Genomic DNA, 22,256 nt, shown 5'->3' on the forward strand with positions numbered 1-22,256 from the left:
TTTTAATTTTTTGTGGTGTTGGAGGTTAAACCTAGGTCCTCATGTATGCTAGGCAGGTGCTATGCCACTAAGCTACATTTCTGGCCCTATTTTAATGTACTTTTAAAAAGATTCATTGCCATTTTGTGGTTTTTTTGAAGACAGTTTCTGTGTAGCCGTGGCTGTCCTGGAACTCACATATACACAACCGCCTGGCTCATTACTTTTTTTTTCATTGATTTTACTGAGCTATAAATTTTTCACTGCTCCCCTTCCTACCTCTCTCCTCCCCTTCAACCCTCTCCCATGGTCCCCATGCTCCCAATTTACTTAGATCTTGTCTTTTTCTACTTCCCATGTAGATTAGATCCATGTATGTCTCTCTTAGGGTCCTCATTTGTTGTCTTAGGTTCTCTGGGATTGTGATTTGTAGGCTGACTTTCTTTGCTTTATGTTTAAAACCCACTTATGAGTGAAAACATATGATGATTGTCTGAGTCTGGGTTACCTCACTCAATGTTTTTCAGATCCATCCATTTCCCTGAATATTTCAAGATGTCATTTTTCTCTGCTGTGTAGTACTCCATTGCGTAAATGTCCCACATTTTCCTTATCCATTCTTCAGTCAAGAGGCATTTAGGTTGTATCCAGGTTCTGGCTATGACAAACAATGGTGCTATGAACATAGTTGAGCACATGTGCTTGTGGTATAATTGCTGGCTCATTACTTTTAACTATGTGTACAATGTATCTCGAAAAGGACTATGTGTCTCTGTGGTTGTGTGGTTCCGTGGGTAAGGGTAGTTGCTGCCAAGCCTGCTGACCTGAGTTCAATCTACCTTAGTTGGTAGAACTTAGCATACATGAAGTACTGCCTTTAATCCTCAATACTACATATATCAGCACTAGGGAAGTAGGGAAAGAAGGATCAGACGTTCAAGGTTAATCATCCACATACTAGTTTAAGGAAAACAGCCTGCATTGATACATGAAATACTGTCTCAACAAGCAAAATCAAATACAAAGAAGATATCATTTTAAAGAATAGTGCTTTATTGAATAAGTCTTATTCACAGAAAAATAAGCTTTAATCTACAACAAATGACAGATTATAGGGCAGAAAGCAATTTTCATAAATTTCCATACTGAAAGGTATCCTTTAAATGAAAAGAAGCCATAAAATTATATTCACAAATATAGTATTCTGTCTCAAAATGCTTAACATAATTCTTCACAACACTAACAAAACAAAAGAATTGGTCATTCTGTCAGGTGAAGTACAATAACAAAAATGCAAAACCAGAAACAACATTAAAGCCATTATTAATATCAAATTGAAAATGCAAGCCTGTTGCTAAGTACTGACAGAGTGATAAGATAAACTTAGACAGTAATCTTAAATGCTACACGAGTGATACATAAGCACATAGTAAATGTCAAAGACCTGGACTCACAGCTGCAAACTTCAGCCTCCAAATAGGAACGTCACCACTCAAGCATTAATATTATTCAATTTATATTAGGGATTGTCCTACTGTAACAACTGTAAAGCACCACTTACTGTGCAGTGAAAATTAGAGCAGAGTGGAATTGTTGAAAAATAAACATCTGTGACTTTCCAAGACAGGTAGTTGCTGTGGTGCAGGGATTTTCAACTTCAAATTATGTCCCAGTAAAGGGACTTACCTCTATAAAATGAGGGTGGTGGTGGTGTGAACAGGCTGCTCTCTAAGGTAATTTCTAGCTCTGATGGTCTGTGATGTTATTATGTAAGGAAGAAATCTATGTTGTGCTGAATGTTTCAGAGACAAACTGAAATATTACGATGGGAATAAGTATTTCCATTAGAAAAACTCAACTGAATTTAGTAAGAATATTTTTCTAGTTTTTGAAAAAATGAATTTAAATATTTTAAAGGATTGATCTATTTATTTATTGCAACTTTTAGCTTCATTATAAGAAGCACCCAGAGAAATGAGTAATAGTGAGTAAAAGTTAATGAGTCACTTAAGATTTAAAGATTATTTCATGTGTATATGTGCATGTTTATGTGTACATGCATGTAGGTGCCCATTTCAGCTAGAGCTGCAGTTGTAAGTCACCATGTGGGTACTGGTAACTGAACCGTGGTCCTCTGCAGAAGCAGCAAGTACTCTTAGTGGCTATCTTTCCAGGCTGTCTTTTAAGCTTTAGACCAAGGTCCTCCATCAAAGCAAAACCAGAGAAGGTCTAGACTTGCTGGGCAGTGGGGTGCACAGCTTTAATCCCAGCACCCAGAGAAGCACACAGGTAGATCTCTGTGAGTTCAAGGTCAGCCTGATCTACATAGAGTGAGTTCCAGGATAGCCAGGGCTGTTACACAGAAAAATCCTGTCTTGGAAATAAAAAGTTTTAGCATGGGAGTTAAACTTATGGCTTATAAGATATGCTCTTCTTGAGTTGAGGTCCATCATCTTGGAGAAGATGGTGAAGGTACCATTCTCATCTTACAGATGGCTATTTTTTCTCTTTTGTGTATGTGCCTAGGTACAGGTGGGATACCTGCTATGATGCATGTGTGGAGGTTTCTGTGTTGGTGGGCCCTCACCTTCCTACCATGTTTAACAGTGACTCTTTTCTAATGCCTAAGCCAAATTAGCTGACCTTGAACTTCTGGACATTCTGCTATCTGCTTCCTGTTTTGCATACGCATTCTATGATTACAGATGCTTGGGCTATTGCACCCAGTTTTTATGTGGGTTCTGGAGATTTGAACTCAGGCTGTGAAGCCTATACGGCCAGCTCATTTCTTCACTGATAGCTATCTTTTTAAAAAGAGAAGATATGACTAAAATGCTATGGGCCAAATATTTCTCCATTTTCTTATTTCTCTAATAGCAATGACATACAATCTATTTCATTTCTCCTCTTCTCTTATTCAGTACCTAGGCAGTCAGAAGTAAAACAATGATTTAGGTCTAATAAGAGCAATAAATGCAGCTAATGCTGGAGTGGTAATTTCCATTCAGAGAGCTCAAGATATAAATTTTACCTACTAAAATTAAAACAGAAAAATACACATTTTAAATACCAAAACAACAAAATGCCATAACATAGCCACATTATATTCACTTACTACAGTCACCTCACCTCTACCCCTAACCAAAGGAAGAGGCAAAATCTAGCAGGAAAGGGAATACTAAGCCATTAATCAAATAAACTCTATTTAATAAATGCCAAACATTCACAAAAGTTTTGATCAACACAAATTACAAATAAAATTAGCTATTTATTACAAAATAACATCAAATTTCACATGACTAGTATGTAGTAAAATAGGTGGTTACTTCAAAATCCTAGAGTGAACTTTATACAGAAAAGAACACCATCACTCAGGGGTGATTTGGATCTGGTTATATTTTGACCTTCCAAGTGAGCAATTTTTGCACAGCTATATTGGAAAGGATCCAGTGGCTTTTTTTCCCTAGTATGAGCTCAGACCAACTCTGGTAAGCCTCCAACAATTTGATTAGAATTGGAGCGCTGTGATTTTAAGAACCTGAAGCAACAGCATTTTCTAAACAATTCTTAAAATAAACCTGTTAGCGCATCAGCTTCACGAATTCAATTTTGCAACTCATGAAGACAAAAAAAGAGGTTTTGCTTAACTCTCAGCACACAAGTTTTAAAAGGAGAGTTTTAAATGAACTGAGGCTCCCAGAACATGAAAAGCCTTATTCAAAAACAATTCAGTCCTTGAATCCTTGGCTAACAACTAGATTAAACAAACTACCTTCGTGACTTGTACCTTAGAGTCTTAGAAAAATTTTCTTAAAATTAACACTTTCATCCCCTTGTAGAATGCTTTAAATGTAAATTTAAATCTTAGTCAATTTAGATCAAGCTCAACTTAATGACTATATAACCTAAGTAGGAGACAATACAAAGAACTAAGGATTTTCATGAAAAAAGGAAAGAGAAAAAAGGGTAGTCATTTACTTAATTCTGTTAATTTCTATTTAAATTTGCAATTAAAATGACATCACTTACCATAGTGGTCAACAGAGGTTAGGAGAACCTAACAATACTCTTTCTCTTAGAAAATACAACAAAAAGTCTAAATTGTAACAGTTTCACTCCCAAACTGTTCTTTGTAGTAAAATAGACCAGTCTCTATAAGAGGTCTTATCATGATAATTATTTAAGGTAAATCCTGTGTTCTAGGAAGCATTTTAGCTTGATTTTATTCTTACTGACTCTTACATAAGTTGTTAAATCATACTTAAACAACTACTCTTGTCAGTATGTATTTCCAAGAGGTTTTAAGGATCTTGAGAAAATAGTTTTAAAAGTATTTACTACCATTGCTAGTCAAGAAACAAACATAAAACAATCAGAGACTTAACATTCTGTACTATATACATCTTAATCATCCTAACAGTAAAAACTCACATGAAACGAAACTTTCAGGACACAAAATGACATGAGAATCTCAACCATGAAAAGCTGTCACTAAAACTACAAGCAGCATACAAACATGCTTCTACTTTACCTACATAAGCAGACAGATGTTTAAAATACTGGGTTAACAAAGATCTTTTAGTAAAGTGACTTAGGCAGGCTTAAATTAGCAAGGATTAAGGATGAATCCTTACTAATTAATTGGAAGATCTGAGACATATTTTATATTTCATTTTACAAAATCAGGAATATTTATTTTGAAAAAAGGTAAGAAGACATGGTCTACCTGTCAGAAAACTACCACTCAGAAGTATTTTTCATCCACAAAGCAGGTAAAACAAAAACATTTAAATTTCACATTGGCACCAGAAAATTAACTGGCCTGCCTTCTTGGATTAGAAAAACTAAAACTGAGCGATAAGTAGTTTTGCAGACGTTTGAACATGCCTAAGCCTTTAAATCAGTAAAATATTTTCTAAAAATTATGATTATATAAAAGTAATACATAGTTATATAAACTTCAAACAATAAAAAAAGAAGGGCACCTATAAGCCCCCCTAAGACCCATGCCCCCACCCCCTCAAGAAAAAAAACCATATTTAAGAGTGTGATGCATATCTTTCCAAATCTTTTTTGTCCTGTACAGATAAAAATTCACACACCTTGATTTGACTCAAACTATACATAGTGTATTGCCATTTGTATTTTACACTTACTGTATCTTTGTTGTCTTTCCATGTTAGTATATGCTAGTTAGATAGTAGTCTATCATTTAATATCTTTTGCGAGATGGCAAAATCACTTTTAAAAAATCATTCATACAAGTACGTTTATAATTTTGAAAGGAAACAGACAAAATCCTAAAACACAGACAAACATCTAAAAACAATGTTTATCCTCCCACCAGTGTGAAACAGTTCTTCCCTGTTCACAATAAACAAATTAAGTGATTGGGCAGATTAACTGAAATCTCCCTGCTTATACAGAACACCCCATTTATTAAGCTTATCTGAAAGGAATGAAAAAATGAAGGTGATTAATTCACTTACACATAAAAATCAAACCAGTATATTACAAATACACAAGGTAAAATGTTATAATATTAAATGCTTCTTTGTCTAAGGTTTCAATTGAGTAAAATACTGGATAAACAATATAGCTAATAGCCTAAAAGATCTAGAAACTCAAAGTTTAGACTGCAACAGTGCTGTTAACATTTGTTTCCACTTGGGAGCAGATGCTAATGGAATGCAATGCTGATTACTTAAAGTTTGCTCACATCACACATTCAATTAGAGTAAGAAGAACATAACATGCCTACTGTGGCTCTGAATTAAGACATAAAAATTTTTTGCTTGAACGTAATGATTGTGTAGCACATGGGACATTTGTCGACTGCTTCGGCACATTGTTTACAAGTGACCAGATGTCCACAAGGAACAAAAACCACAGCAATATTTCTATCCATGCAGATTTTGCAAAGCTTCTCCTCTTGTAGGCGCCTTAGCTGCTCTTCTGTACTAATGTCTGCACAAAGAGAAAAACAACATATACTCGTTTTTTTTGGGTTTGTTGTTTAAATTCATTGAAAAGTACCCCCTCCTGTGTGCCAGACACTCAAGTCTTGGGAGACATGAAAATGACTCACACATGGCACACATTGTTAAGTAGTTTGTACGCTAGTGGGAGACGTTGTGAGCTACATCTAGAGAGTAAGTACAAACTATAAAGTAGTAAGCGCTATAATAAAGTTCAATGCAAAGTGCTCTGGGGCAAGATGAACAAATTTTTCTGTCCAACTGGTTAAGGGAGGCACAGTCAGAAGGAGGGCAATGGTAGATTGACAATTGAGTACAGGCAACAATTTGCCATGCAGAAAAGCAAGAAAGTAGTAAAAGTAACAAGTTATCTGAAGGGCATTGGTAATTCCAGAAAGGGATCCATTTGATGGACACTTCTCCAGTTGACCAAATAAATAGGACTTGGTGCTTAGATGTGAGGGCTAAAGAGAGGAGGGGACTGGAGAGATGGCTCAGTAGTGAAAATCACTGACTGCTCTTCCAGAGGTTCTGAGTTCAATTCCCAGGACTCACATGGCGGCTCACAACCGTCTGTAATTCCAGTTTCAGGAGACCTGACACCCATGGCAAATCACCAATGCACAGAAAACAAAGATAATTTTTTAAAAACCCAATACTACAATTTCACTCTTTAAAAAAAAAAAGAGGAACTAAAGTTGGGCTTGCTAATAATGTGCCAAGGAGACAGTGATAATTACTGGAAATGTAAAAGGAGGTAGAAGCTTTACATTTTCAAGTATATTTGAGATGTTAGCAAGGTTTCCAAAAACATATTTGGGTATGATTAACATACATACAATACTGAAGTAGCTGCATGGTTAACTTTTGCCAAAACTTATTTTGTGAAAGTCTAACAAATATGCCATAAAACTGTGCTTGTGGTTATAGATAACAGCATCAACAACCAACAGTAATAGAGCATAAATATTATGTGCTAGGCACTACAAATAAATACATATTTTAACTATCTTTGTAATCACTGCATACTAATGATTTATAAATTTGACCTCAAATGTGTATTGCTTGTTTTCCTTTGGTGTGTGTGTGGGGGGGAGGGGGGAGTCAGCACTGTTGGGTATTAAGTCCAGGATATTGTATACCATTCATTGTACCACATTCCTACCTCTTGTGGCATTTTTCTAAAAAGCAAGTTTTATTTCTCTTTAAAAAAATTTATTTTATTTAATTATATTTGTGATGAGGGTGTGTACACTATAGCACATATATGAAAGCCAGAGTGCAACTTTTCAAGATAGGTTCCAGGATCAAACTCAGGTCAGGTCTTCAGGCTTGGGAACAAGTGCCTTTATCTGCTGAACAATCACACTATCCCTGCTAGGTTTGTCTACTAACTCTAAAACTTCTAATGGTAGCCACACTGCCATGAGATGTGTGTGTGTGTATATACACAAAGCATTTCCCTATTCAACTATGTAGTTCCTTTAAAAACAAGTTAGGTGTAGTGGTGCACGCCTTTAATCCCAGCACTTGGGAGGCAGAGGCAGGCGGATCTCTGTGAGTTTGAGGTCAGCCTTGTCTATAGGGTGAATTCTAGGACAGTAAGAGCTGTTAACAGAGAAACCGTGTTCTGAAAAACCAACAAACAAGCCAAAAACCCAACAAAACCAAAATGAAACAAACAAAAACAGGGTCTCACTATGTAGCCTGGTTGGCACAGACTCAGAGATCTGCCTGCCTATGCTGTATGAACGCTGGGATTAAAGGTTTGTGCTGCATGCCTGGCATCACTTCTTTTTAAGGCACTTAATGTCCTAACGGGAACATTATTTATAAAACATGTTTGAAAAGCAATAGTTTAATTTTATCCAAGTACTTATTGAACACTTGGGCAGTGCATATACAATGAATATATATGGACCTTAGGCATCCGATATCAGACACGTAGAGAACATAACAGGAAACTGTGAGACACTGAATGTACGTGAGTTACCTAGAAGGACGCACTTTGGAAGTCGGAGCAATTAGAGGAAGTGCTCTGGGTGAAAGAAATGACTGAATTGTGCTCTAAGTAACAGAACATGTGACTTGTAAGAACATAGTTAAAAACTGGTCACTGAATCTGAAAAAAAGACCAGGTACAAACAGCCAGCAAGAACTGACTTAAAGATACGGCAAAGCATCGAAGAGTTGAGACTTGATTCTGAGGGTCCCGAGAGCTGGTGAGTTCTAAACCAGAGAAGCACTGTCATATACGAGCTCCAGAGAAGTTTCTCTGGGTAGGAAGGGAACAAAGTATTGTTTTAATCTTTTTCTTTTAAAATTTAACTTTTATGTGTACTTGCATTTTGATTGTATGTGCACCTGTGTGAGCATGTCGGATCATCTGGAACTGGAGTTAGAGACAGTTGTGAGCTGCTATGTGAGTACCAGGAATTGAACCCAGGTCCTCTGGAAGAGCTCTTAACCACTGAGCTATTTCTCCAGCCTCTCTAGTCTCTTCTCAAGAAACAACCTTCTATACGCAATGAAATTTATGGGCTCTGGCTGAAAATATGCCTTACCTATCCTGGCATGTATAAGATCCTGTGTTTGAGTACCAAGACCAATTCTCCAGAGTGGATGTATAATACAACAGTATGAACATATTTAACACTAATATAATCATACAAAAGGTTAAGATAGTAATTTATGTGGTGCTGGGAATCAAACCCACAGTCTCCAGGTATATTAGGCAATTACTCTAACATTGAGATATATCCCCAGTTATAAGTTGGTAAATTTGATGTGCACTTTACAACTAAAAAATAATTCCTGGCAACAGTTTATCTGCTGTATTTTTGCTCACTGAAATCATAGAGGTATAATACAACCTAGGTTGTTTTTTTGTTATTTGTTTTTGTTTTGTCTTTGAGATAGAGTCTCATGTATCCCAGGCTAACCTCAAACTCGTGTAGCAAAACATATGACCTTGAACTCCTGACCCTCCTGTTTGTACTTCCCAAACTCTGGGATTAAGGCCCCAGTTTATTCTGTGCTGGGGATGGAATCCTGGGCTATCCACGTGGTACACAAGCTCTCTATCAAGTTAGCTATATCCCGAGACTACCCCTTTCCTTTTGAGGCAGAGTCTTGCTATGTAGCCTAAAATGGTCAACAATGCCAGTTCTTTTTAGCTTCTAGAGTACTGGGATTATAATGCCCAGGAATTAATATTTATCTTGGGTTTTATTGTGATTCTGTTTTACAGACCCAATGGAATGAACTCAAAGAATGATATGATTAGTCACATATTGAAAATGCCCCTGATTAGTAATTTATCATTGGAAACCGCTTCATACCAAAAAGGTGACTATTGTGCTCTACAACCTTGCCTACTGCATCCTTTTGTTATTGTTTCTGAATCAGGGTCTAAGGAGCTCTGTATATTATGGAACTTGCTATATCAGGCTGGCCTTGAACTCAGAGGTCTACCTGCCTCTGCCTCCTGAGTATTAGGATTAAAAGCCTGTGTCACTACGCTCAAGGCTTTCTCCTTGTATTTTCCACAAGGCACCCTCTGAGATCAGGATGTCTTGGTACATAACAATAAAGGCTTGGTATCTAGATAACATGTGGTGAAACTTTCTAATATTTTTAGTATGTTATTTCAAACTTTGAGACATGGTCTTGTTATGTTGCTCAGACTGGCCTTAAACTCTTAGGCTCAATGATCCTACCACCTTAGCCTCTAAAGCAGCTGAGAATATATGCTGGGACTACTATGTCCCCTTTAGGAACTTGTATTTTCCATATATTTTAAAATAATGTGTGTGTGTGCATATATGCACATTTGTGCAGGTGCCTGTGGAAACCACAAGAGGGTGTCAGATACCCTGGCTCTGGAGTTACAGGTGGTTGCAAACCACCCAACATAGATGCTGGGAACAAACCTGTGTCCTCTGCAAAAGTATTATAATTTTTAAAATCGCTGAGCCATCTCTCTAGCCCCTTTTATATATTTTTAAAATTTACCCCCTCATGTATTAAAACAGAACAAAATGCATGTGTGCCTTTTTTCCTTATCATGAGCCAGAGGCCTGATTGCTTTTTGCCGTGCCTTCCCAAGGACTGTCAGAATCTATAGATTATTGGCCGAGAAAGAAAGGGTAACAAAGTCAGGTACAACTCCAAGAGAAGTCACTGGAGAAGAATCATGGTCATCCATCAATCCTATCAGATGGAGTTGAACATTTTAACCTCTAGAGACTTGGTCATGTTTATACTGAGTTCTGATTTGCTTTTCTGTTTCATATAAACTAACTGTTTTTTCAATAATAAAATACATAGAACCTTAAAAAAAAACTATGTGTGTACATGCGCCTATATTTGTGTGGCTGGTGTATGCCTGTGTAATTAAGTGTGCTTGTTTGTGTACATGAAGGGTAGAGACTTATGTTAGTTATCTTTCTCAATTGTTCCACATTATTTTTTGAGGCAGATCTCTGACCCTGGAGTTCACCAACTGGCTCGATGGAGGACCTGTTTATCTCTCTTCCTCACTCCCCCAGTGTTTGGGTTACAGGTGCACAACACATCTGGTTTTTACGTTAGTCTGGAGATCTGAACATAGGACCTCATGTTTACAGAGCAGTAGTTTATCCACTTAGCTGCTACCCCATTTCAGTAATCTTTAAAAGCTTAAGTTTATTTCAACATTAACGTATTTTTTTTTTGCTGATGTTTTCAACAGTTCTTAGTATGCAGCAAGGCTAGCCTAAAACTAGTTACCCCATTGCCTCTCCCTCTGAATATGGAAATTATAAGTGTGGCTCACCATCTGGCTTTCTCTATGAAATACACAATATTAGGATATATTTTAACTTAAAGCCTACTTCATAGCATGAACACCTCATGATTTCACACATGAAAAGTTGCAAAATACTTTAAAACCAAACTGTTTAAATTACAAAACTTAAATTCTACACACAATAAAAGCCTCTGTTGTTCTTTCTCTAAAATACCCTAACCACACAACAATGGTGATGCATATATTTAACCTTGACACTTGGAAAGCAGAAGCAGGAAGATAGAGCTCTGTGAGTTGGAGGCCAGCATGGTCTACAAAGCGAGTTCCAGCACAGTCAGGGCTGTTACAAGGTGAGAGCCCATCTCAAACAATCAAAAAATTACTTTAACTCATACTTTTAAAATCAAGGCTGGGGATATTTGTCTAGTATGCACAAGGTCCTAGGCTCAATCCCATGTACCTCATAAACTGGGTAATGTTGCCTGCCTATACTCCCACAACTTTGAGAAGTGGAGGCAGGAGGAACAGAAATTCAAGGTCATCCTCAGCTACTAATAGTTCAAAACCAGCTTGTGTTAGAGACTCTATCTTAAAAACAAAATTAAAGTATGATTTCTGTATAAGATCTTCCAAGATTAAGTCAGTAAACATCCTGCCATGTAATGGGGAGAATCTCATAGGGCCCCACTCTTCCCTGAGAATTCATGCACAGTTAATGGTTATTGGAGACATTTTATTTAATCTTACTGTCACTGAAAAATTACCCATTAAAAAAAAAAAACAGGGTGAAGGGCACCTGAGGCTGACTTCTTTACAATTATCTGCACACACATGCATATGCACACATATGAGCATGCACACACACATACACACACACACACATAAACCATGTGCTCCTAATTGGGTCACAAAGGGTGGGTGGGGGGCATGAAATAGCAGATTAGTAGAAGGAATGGGGGATAAATACAAGTACATGTACAAAAACACCATGAAACCTATCATTATATATAATTAATATATGCAATTGAGGTATTTAAAAATAAAATGAAGAAACTGGAGAATCTTACTTAGATCTTTATTAAAATGGATCAAGTTTAGACATGTTTTAAGAAACTGGAGAAATGAGGGGTATGGCTCATTGGTAGAGTACCTTCTTAAAATGTACCAGGCCCTGAGCTTACCTTAGAGCACTAAAAATAAGGAAGGGTGTTAAAGCCAACTAGGTTTCTGATGCTTTAGAGAATTAGTTTATTTTGTCAAGTGTGATAAGAATGTGATATGGGCTGAATATTTGTGTTCCTAACATTCACATGCTACAGCCTTAATGTTCTACATAGTGATGGTCAGAAGAAGGGCTTTAGGTAGTAATGTGTTATTGAACAGTACTTTGGCAAACCAGAAAGCATGTATTTGTTCCAGAAGATCAGAAGTGAACTGAAAAAATCCTATCATCTAATGATGTTTCAGCCAGCCTAATGTTTTAGGATAATGCTGATATTAACTAACCTGGGTCATATGAAAGCATAGCACATAATTAAAACATGATAATGAAGAGAAGAAAACCAGCCGGGCGGTGGTGTCTCACACCTTTAATCCCAGCACTAGGAAGGTAGAGACAGGCAGATTTCTGTGAGTTCGAGGCCAGCCTGGTCTACAAAGTGAGTTCTAGGGCAGCCTGGGCTGTTACACAGAGAAACCCTGTCCTGAAAAAAAATTAAAGAAAAGAAAAAACCCAACAATTATGCTACTGGTTTCTCTATTACCTTGCATACTTTATTATTAGAATATATTCCTTTATAAAAATAAACTACCATGAAATAATATGCCATATCACATCAGCAGGAACCTCATGGCACACATCTCATGTTTACAAAATATCTGGATTGCATCAAGAAGCCAGATAAATTGATTAACATATGGCATCTATGTTTGTGTAAGTATATTTGATGACATTCACTAATCGATGAGATTGTTTAACAACGCATTTCTCAGAACATATCTCTACTGTTAAGAAATGCATGAATACAATTAGGTGTATATTAACTCATGAGCATGAGAACTCGTGGGGGAAATAACATTCTTGTAAGTAGAGGAAGAAAGACCTGACGTTATACACACTACTTTGGGAAGGCAACTATCTGCAAAAAGACCTAGATTTTAGACTTCTCAGTCTTTGAGAAACAAATGCATTTTGTTATAGTAGCCTGAGAAACACAGCACTGAGTGCATACTTAAAAAATACCCTTGAATATATACTGAAGTATTTGTAGCTAATGATACACAGGATGTCTTATATTGACTTTGAAGTGCTATGGGGAAAAAGATAGGAGAAGAGGATTAAGATGGGGAAGAGCTGCTTATTATTGAAGCTAATTTATCATTCTTTTTACTTCTGTGTATGTTTGAAATTTATTGGAATAAAAATTAAAACTTTATTTCATGGGGATTTTTTTCATTTTTCTTTTTCTATTCCTTTTTTTAATCAAAGAATCTTTTTTTTTTTTTTGGTTTTTCGAGACAGGGTTTCTCTGTGGCTTTGGAGCCTGTCCTGGAACTAGCTCTGTAGACCAGGCTGGTCTTAAACTCACAGAGATACACCTGGCTCTGCCTCCCAAGTGCTGGGATTAAAGGCGTGTGCCACCATTGCCCGGCCAAAGAATCTTTTTTATTTTACATCCTAATCCCAGTTCCTTCTCCCACAACCTTCCTCGAATCCCACCCTCAATCCACTGCTCAGAAAGGGTGAGGCCTCCCCATGGGGATATTATAAAAAAAAAGAAATGAATGGGTTGCAAAGTTGTTATTTTTGTTTCAAAAAATAAACAATGTACCAGGTGGCGGCGGCACACACCTTTAATGCCAGCACTTGGGAGACAGATATCTCTTTGAGTTAGAGGCCAGCCTGTCTACAGAGTGAGTTGCAGAACAGGCTTCAAAGATACACAGAGAAACCCTGTCTTGAAAAACCAAAACCAAAACCAAAACAAAACAAAACAACCCCCCCCAATCAAACAAACAAACAAACAAACAAACAAACAAACAAAAAACCCAATCCATACCTTTCTGCAATGAAGTCTGACTTGATTCATCCTGTGTATTATCTTTCTGAGCACTCACTAGATCTGCAATCAGAACCTCAAGTGATAGATAGCTGCTCCCAGATGTTTGGATTTTTTCTTCCATTGTTTTCTTAATGTCCCTGAAACTGAATCCCATTCGTATAGCTTCTTGTACCATAGGATTCTGGAAGATGGTATCATCTGAAATCAAAGTTGGATGAAGAAAGAACATAGCAGAAACAAATATTTTCATTAACACAAATAAACAATTACATAGGGCTTTAAGGCCATGCCATCGCTGAGAAGTACTTCACTGGTAGACTGTCTGCTACTATGTGCGTTGCTGAGGCTTTGATTCCCAAAGTTGGAAAGAAAAATGCAAGATAGGTTAAAACAGGTAAGAAAAGTATCCAGAGGATGAGGCTGTTGGAAGAATGATTGCCTGGTAGGCATGCAGTCTTGGCATTAAATCTCCAGCAAAACATCAACCTAGTATGGTAGTGTGTGTCCCAAGAAATGACAAAGTAGAAGTCGGAGGACTAGGAGATCAAGGTCATATTCAGCCATCTACCAAATTCAAGCCCAGTCTAGGATACACTAGATCCTGTCTCAAAATAAAGCAAAACAATAAAGAATGATGTACTCAATACGTGAAACTATATATAGACACAGAAGATGATTCTACATATAGTAAAATGTCTTAAGAAAAAAAAAACCACCTGCATTTGTCAGGGCCCAGCAGTAGGAAAATGGAGAATGACTGACGCAGGGTAGGTATACAAATAGTGATGGTACAACATCAGGGAATAAGGACTCACCAGGTACTCTAAATTAAATTTTCTATTTCTGAAACATACTGCCTCAATTGAAAAATGAAATCTAAAAATACAAAACAAAAACAACACCAGAGCTGGATATTGTAGTACATATCTTTAATTTCAGCACTCTGAAGGCAGAGGCAAGAAGGTGTCTGGGGTTTGGAGGCCAGCCAGGCCTTCATAATGAGTTCCAGCGCAGCCATGTTTTTTAAACAGAGAAACCCTGTTCCATAACACCAACAAAACACCATCAAAAACCCATAAATAACCCCACCAAAACTTAGATCTACAATGTGCTATGGGATGTAGAAGATCTTGTTTACAGTTCTAGATCTATTCATAATTTATAATGTCACATGCCTTTAATACCAGCACTCAGGAGGCAGAGACAGGCAGATCTCTGAGTTTGTGGCCAGTCTGGTCTACAGAATGAGTTCCAGGACAGCCAGGAATACACATAGAAGAACCCTGTCTCGGAAAAAAAATAACCACAAAACAACAACAACAACAACAATATATAATGTGGCTGTGAGTAGAGCATATAACCTCCTTTTTTCTCTGGTTGAAAAGTAGGAATAACTGCTAGAGCTGTAGCTCAGAGAGAGTACTCATCATTAGAAAGGCTTTGGGCTCAATCACCAGCCTGGAAAAACAATAAACACCATCACAGAATCTGCTTTAGCTGTGTGTGGGGTTACTTAAAGACTGAGGCAAAAAGAGAGATCCAGGCCAGTTTGGTCTACACAGTAGACCACTGAGATGACTCAAATATTAAAAGTACTGGTTTTTCTAGAGGACTTGGGTTCAGTTCTTGGAACTTACATTATAGCTTACAACCACCTATAACTGCAGTTCCAGGAGATCTGACATTCTTTTCTTGCTTGGGGGAACCAGGCACGCACATGGTAGACATTTGTGAAGGTTGAACACCCATACACATTAAATGAATGAATGAATGAATAAATAAATAAATAAATAAATAAGTGGAAACAAGTTTTCCTCCCTTCCTAGCTTTTTTAAACCCATGTCATGCAACCCAAACTAGCCATAGATTTGGAATTCCTCTGCTTTAATATCCCAAGTGCTAGTATTATGGATTTAAGCCACAACACCTGGTTTTCTTTTCTTTTCTTTTCTTTTTTTGGTTTTTCGAGACAGGGTTTCTCTGTGGCTTTGGAGCCTGTCCTGGAACTAGCTCTGTAGACCAGGCTGGTCTCGAACTCACAGAGATCCGCCTGCCTCTGCCTCTCGAGTGCTGGGATTAAAGGCGTGCGCCACCATCGCCCGGCAACACCTGGTTTGTTTTCTTTCTTTCTTTCTTTCTTTCTTTCTTTCTTTCTTTCTTTCTTTCTTTCTTTCTTTCTTTTTTTTTTTTTTTTGAGACAGGGTTGCTCTATATAACAGCTTAGGCTATCCTAGAACTCAGTCTGTAGACCAGGCTGGACTTGAACTCACAGAGATCCACATACCTCTGCCTCCTGAGTGCTGGGATTAAAAGCATGTGCCATCACTGCCCGGCAATACCTGGCTTCCTATTAACATCCTCACTATAGAAATACATGGTATAAAAGTATAAGCACTTCATTAACTTCTGAGATTTACAGTGACCTCATTAAACATACTAATTTGGCCACAAAATTAAAGATTCATTTTAATAAGCATATTTACCGATTCTTTTAGTTAGTGAAGGTGTTTTTTCAGCAGTTCTTACCTAAAATAAAATTATGAATGGTAAGAATTCACTTTAGTAGAAAGCAATTATTTCAATTTGAAAAATTAATGAACTTAAAACAAACCGGCTTTATTCTAATTTAAAACATGACTATTCACAAGAACATAGCCTAATAGAACAGAAGAAGTTAGGAATATTTAATTCAACAACACTACAGGCAAGAAGCTGAGGCCCCATGAGATCAAACGACTTCCTGGAGGAGAAACAAATACAAACTAAACTAAAAAACCAGTGGCAGAAATATCATGTTAATTTTAGACTCCCAATCCAGTCCAGGATTCTTCCCACATTTTACTAGTGATTTGAGAACCCTTGTCCTATTTATCTATTCAGATATGTTTTACATTTTATTTTGTCCCAGGCCATTGTTTATGATAGCCAGATAAGGTATAATTGATGGATATCTCCAGTCCTATTTTTGCAATTTTAAGTACTATGTGCTAAAAGGTAACTAAAGAGATGCCTCAGCTGCTCTTGCAGAAGACCAGAGTTCAGTTCCCAGAATCCATATTGGGCAACTCACAACTGCCTGTAACTGTAATGCCAGCTCTAGGGATCTGATGCCCTCTTTTGTTTTCCTCAAGTACCTGCACAATACATATAACACATGATGTACACACACACAAACACACACTCTCTAAATCAATCAATCGATCGATCAATCAATCAATCTTTTTTTAAAGGTGAAAACTGCCAGGTATGGTGGCAGATTCTTTAAATCTCAGCACTCAAGAGACAAAGGCAGACACATCTTGTGTGTTCACAAGGTCAGCTTGGTCTACGGGGTGAAATGCTTTTATTTTTTTTTAAAAAAAGGTAGAAACAATTTGTGAGTTCAAAGTACATTACACAGAATTTCTGAAGGCTAAATGATTTCAGTATTTTAAATTCTTTACACCCATTCTGACCACAGTAATACATTATTTTACCCCAATCTTCTCAAAAATTTGCTTCAGAGTTAAGAATTAGAAGCTTTCTTCAAGTATCTCCGCTTTAAAGTTTACTACACATTAATTATGAGTATACCATGCATTTTACTGGAAGAAATCTTTAGAAAAACAAATGGTATAGAATTTGAAGCCATATATACATAATAGGCAACTTACCAAAGATTCCCCAAGAGAATGGGTTAAATGAATATTATTTATATATTCTTGCCCCTTCTCATCCAATAGATATTTACACCTAAAAGATTAAAGAAAATTAAACTCTACTAACTGATAAATCAGCGAAGTATTACTAAAGCCAGTCTCTCTCTGAATTCAATCCCAGGAACTCACACAGTGGAAGAGAACAAACTCCTGCAAGCTGTACTACCCTCCACTCGTGTACTAAGAAGATGTGCATCACCCCCATGTAATAAATAAATAAAGGTAATTTAAAAATGTACCTTTCCATTATTATTGTCTTTTTTGTACATGGTACTAGGGTTTAAATTCAGGGCCATGTGCACACAAAACAAGCATTCTATCACTTAAACTATATATCATTTTCATATATATATATATATATATATATATATATATATATATATATATTCCCACCTCCCTCCTTTTTTCATGCAAGTTCTCATGTGATCCAAACTATGATTCTCGAACTTGCTATGTAGCCAAAGATGACCCTGAACTTCTAATCCTCCTGCCTATATACCTCAAATGCTGGGATTATAGTCAGAAACAGGCACAAATCACCCTATTCTTTTAAAAATACAACTTTTCATTTGAGGTAGGGCCTTGACTGTGCTTTCTAACCGAGACAGGCCTTGAAATCTATTTTATCAGACTCCTAAGATTAAAGGCCTCAGCATCACTGTTTCTAGGGAGCCACAAAGCAAACTGTTACTCAATTCGTTATCCAGTTGTCATTTCAAGGCTTATTATTCATGCTAATAATATAAATTTTAGAACTTTCGATTTTTAAGCAAGAGTTACTAAATTAGGAGCCAATTTTGGTGGCATATGTCTGTAATTCCAGCACTTGGGAAGCAGAGTCAGAAAGACTGATATGAAAACCAGGCTAGCCTGGGCTATATATAGCCAGACCCCCCCCCCAAAAAAAAAAGTTGAAAAAGTTATTTGTCAGGTATGGTGGCAAATACCTGGAATTTATGCATTTAGGGGGTTAAGCCAATAAAATAAGAATTTCAGCACTATCATTGGCTATATAGTGAATTCTTGCTAGTCTGAACTCCAAGAGATCCTGTCTCTAAATAGAAAGAAAATAAAAAAGACAGGCATGGTACCACACCTCTATAATACTCAAGAGGCAGAAGCTGGAGGACTGCTACAAGGCTTAAGTCCAGATCAGTCTACTTAGGAAGCTGCAGGCCAATTAAGGTTACATAGCAAGACCATTATTTTTAAAACACACATACAAAAATGCAAACAAAAATCCAAAATTAAAAACAGACAAAAGAAGCTATTAAAGTAGTACTCCAACACTGATCTTTTTGGGGTGTTGGTTACTAGACAGGGTTTCTCTGTGTAACCCTGGCTGTCCTAGAACTCCATAGAGCAGGCTGTCCTTGAATTTAAGAGGCCCACCTGCCTTTGCCTCCTGAGTGCTGGGGATAAATGCATGGGCCACCAACACCTAGCCAACACTTTTCATAAGTTCAAAATGGTAAATCTTTTTTTTAGTCAATAATGAATACTTAAAAATCTTAGCTTTTATTTTCTCATTTAATTTTAAGGTAGTTTAAGGAAGATTCATTTCAAATGAATCATCCAAAGATTTAAGTTGGATTATTTTTATAGTATAAACTCATACAACTTATATAGCTGAGTACTATATTTTACAGAGGCAAGATGACAAAGGAACCTGAAACAACTAGAGGGTTTCAAGATGAAGGGTAGCCTGGAAAACATCGTGAATTTAGGCCAACCTCAGCTAATTTGAGACTTTGCTTCAAGTTTAAACCAAACAAAACACAAATAATAAATAATAATATTCAGGACTTCTCATGGCACCACGGGCTCAGGCCATTTTCCAAAGAGCCTACTTCTAAATGAAAGGCATACATTTTTTGTATAGTATAATAAATAAAATGTACACATTTTTATAATTTGGTGTTTAGAAACAGACCATCTAAGTATCATATGATATAGGAACAGTGATTGTTTTTGGTTACCAGAAGTCTTCTGTGGTTTTTCCTTTTTTTTGCCTACAAAGTAGGTGACCCCGTTTCTATAAACCTGGTGTGAATTTCAAGCCATAGTGAAGGCAAAAAATAGTTGAGGTGAAAAGTAATTCAAATCTTTCCACTGAACATTGTCCAACTTGCCTATTACTGAATGAGCGATTAAGAATCTTACCCTGGAAACCATTTAGCATGCTGTTCCCAAGGGTCTTCATTTGGCTTCCAATCTGTGAGCCCTCCTCCACAGTGAAAGCATTTCACTTTATCACCTTCACCTAAGAAAACAGACAAGTAAAACTATGTGTATTTGTGCAAGGAGATGTTTTCAGAAAAATGCCCGTGCTAATATTTAAGGGGTGTCTATGTTACATAAGAATTTCATGGCTTAGAAGACATTCACATTCTATCTAGATATGATCTCTGTCATTTGAGGGGAAATACATACTAAATTCACCATCTCAATATGAGGTGCTTTGTAGAAGACAACAAAAGTAAAATCAAACTTTTTAATGCTAGAAACTATAATTGTTACATTCCAGTGTATGTCATTTAGGTCATAACTATTATACTTACTTCATCAAACTGAAATTTGTACAAGTTATATTCCAAATGTTAAAAACAATAAAACTCAGCATAAATTACAAGTGTCTTCGAGGATAGAGCCCTCTGACATGAAAATGACCTTTAAGATTACTATGTTAGATAAATGAAAAGATTTGAAATAATTTATATTTGAATTTGGCATTATTTAATCTTAAAATAAATGGGTCAGGCATGTAGATATAAAATATTCCTAGAAGCCACCACAATATTGGATTTTCTTGAGATATCTACAGGAACTGTTTCAAAATTGTTCTGAAGCAATAAGGCATAATACTGGGCAGCTTTCAAACATATAGTATATGCTTTAAAGGTAGATGGTAATTTTGTGGTTGGCTTTCTGAGAGAGGGTATCATGATGAAGCTCAAACTGCCCTCAAACTCAGGCTGATCTTCCTACCTTAACCTATGGATTGCTGGAATTATAGGTATGTGGCACCATGGTTAGCTTGATGTCAATTTACCATGAACCAAATTAACTTCTCTGTTAACTCTTTTTATAGGGTTGTAGTTAAAGCTTAGAGAAAAATCCATGAAATAGGTATTTGAAGCACACAGAGATGTTCAATAAATGGTAGCTATTATTACTATTAGACCCATTCATTATCTACCAGGAATCAATATTTTTTCTCTCAATTCTACCCCCAAACAATTATATGAACACATTTGACTCATAATTGCATAGCCTTTAACATAAATTTAATAGTTACATTAAAGAGTTAACATATGAGTTCAGAAAATGATACTGATGATAAACAATACTGAAAACTTATACCTAAATATTTATCAGTTCAGAAGACTAAAGACAATGATTTTCTTTTTAGGGGCCCTATGACAGTTGGAAAGTAATGTATTGGTTAAGTTTACCTAAAGCATAAAATCCAGCTCTTGCAAGCTGCTCCTTGTTAACTGAATATATCCATGTTCCAAAAGTAATGATCCGTGCTTCATATTCTGCCATGGTTGGATTTCTTGGAGAAATTGTCGAATTTGGGAAATTCCTATCAGAACTCACACCAGATTCACTTCGAACATTAACATTCCGGCCCAAAACAAAGAAGCAGTTGGGAAAGTGTCTCCTGTGTTCTGACCAGGCACGGTCACAGGGCTCCCAATTTTTCAGTTTTCCACCACAACAAAAACACTGCACTTGATCATCAATCCCTGTGTAGTAGAGGCCAGCACTAGCTAACTCTCTGGGGGTTATATGGGCATAGTCTGGCCAGTTCTGAAATGACTTCAGTCTGGCTTCTTCACTACACATGGCAGGGTTCCTCGGAAATATGGTGTCTGAAATATCTACAACCTGTCCAGTTCTCAAAAGATAATCTGCTTGAGTCTCAGATGGTCTGTCAAGAGCAAAATGATTTCTGTTTCCCACATAGTTTTCAGCTTTGTACTGGCCATTTTGGACACCAGGATTTGTAGACTGTGTGGCACTGTTTTCAAAATAAAAACCATTGATAAATCTGCAATTTGGGGATATTTTCCTGTGTCTTCCAACAGCTGAGTCTCCATATTGCCATCTATCTACTGATGCATGACAACTAAAGCACTGCACAGTATCTCCTTCACCAGTATAAAGAAACCCTGCCCGTGCCAATGTTGATGCTGAAACAGGACTACTACTTGGAAAGGTAGCAAACGTTTTTAATCTATTAAACTCTTCTACAAATTCTTCATCCTTATTGGTGTCTGCAGGTACACAAGTTCTAGATCCTTCCAAACTGTTAAAAGTCATCTTCTCTTGAAAAGAGGACTTGACCACCTTTTCTAAAAAGAGAACATTGCATTAGGAAATCCCAAACACATAACATAAGGAACTTATTTCTGATACTAAGCACTAACAAATAATCCAGTGTAACATTAAAAACAATGGCACAATCACTAAGGCACACTTTAATTCTAAACACTAGAGCCTTACATTACCAAGCTACTTGAGCTTTAAAATCTGATGCTTTTGGTTTCTCTTTTCAGTGGCAAGGCTTCACATAATGCCAGACACCTGCTCTAACACAGTTCCAGCCTGTTTCTCTCTCTTATTTATTACAGTCTTGGATATCCATCTCAGGGCTTTTTGCATTTTAGGCAAGCGCTCTCTACAAATGAGCCTCTATCTCAGTCCCATTTTCTCTTTTGATAGAAAACAATATGTAAACAAA

The 22,256-nt window shown here is 36.8% G+C and overlaps 1 protein-coding gene across 4 annotated transcripts in view; it reads right to left on the minus strand.

The window, feature by feature from the left end:
• Positions 1-1,011: 1,011 nt before the first annotated feature.
• The window catches only part of Xiap (X-linked inhibitor of apoptosis), a 45,098-nt gene continuing 23,853 nt past the window's right edge, over positions 1,012-22,256 (minus strand). For 3 of the 4 annotated variants that reach the window (XM_075958775.1, XM_075958777.1, XM_075958776.1), the window contains 6 exons: positions 20,962-21,867; positions 19,670-19,769; positions 17,462-17,540; positions 16,292-16,334; positions 13,806-14,006; positions 1,012-5,946 (listed from right to left, as the gene is read on the minus strand). In XM_075958775.1, coding sequence (XP_075814890.1) covers positions 5,753-5,946; positions 13,806-14,006; positions 16,292-16,334; positions 17,462-17,540; positions 19,670-19,769; positions 20,962-21,835 — 1,491 coding nt within the window. In that variant the 5' untranslated portion in view covers positions 21,836-21,867 and the 3' untranslated portion in view covers positions 1,012-5,752. The remainder of the gene's footprint in view (positions 5,947-13,805; positions 14,007-16,291; positions 16,335-17,461; positions 17,541-19,669; positions 19,770-20,961; positions 21,868-22,256) is intronic. The other variant, XM_075958778.1, reaches the window with a different exon arrangement.

Source organism: Microtus pennsylvanicus, chromosome X (assembly GCF_037038515.1).
Source record: "Microtus pennsylvanicus isolate mMicPen1 chromosome X, mMicPen1.hap1, whole genome shotgun sequence".
NCBI lineage: Eukaryota > Metazoa > Chordata > Mammalia > Rodentia > Cricetidae > Microtus > Microtus pennsylvanicus.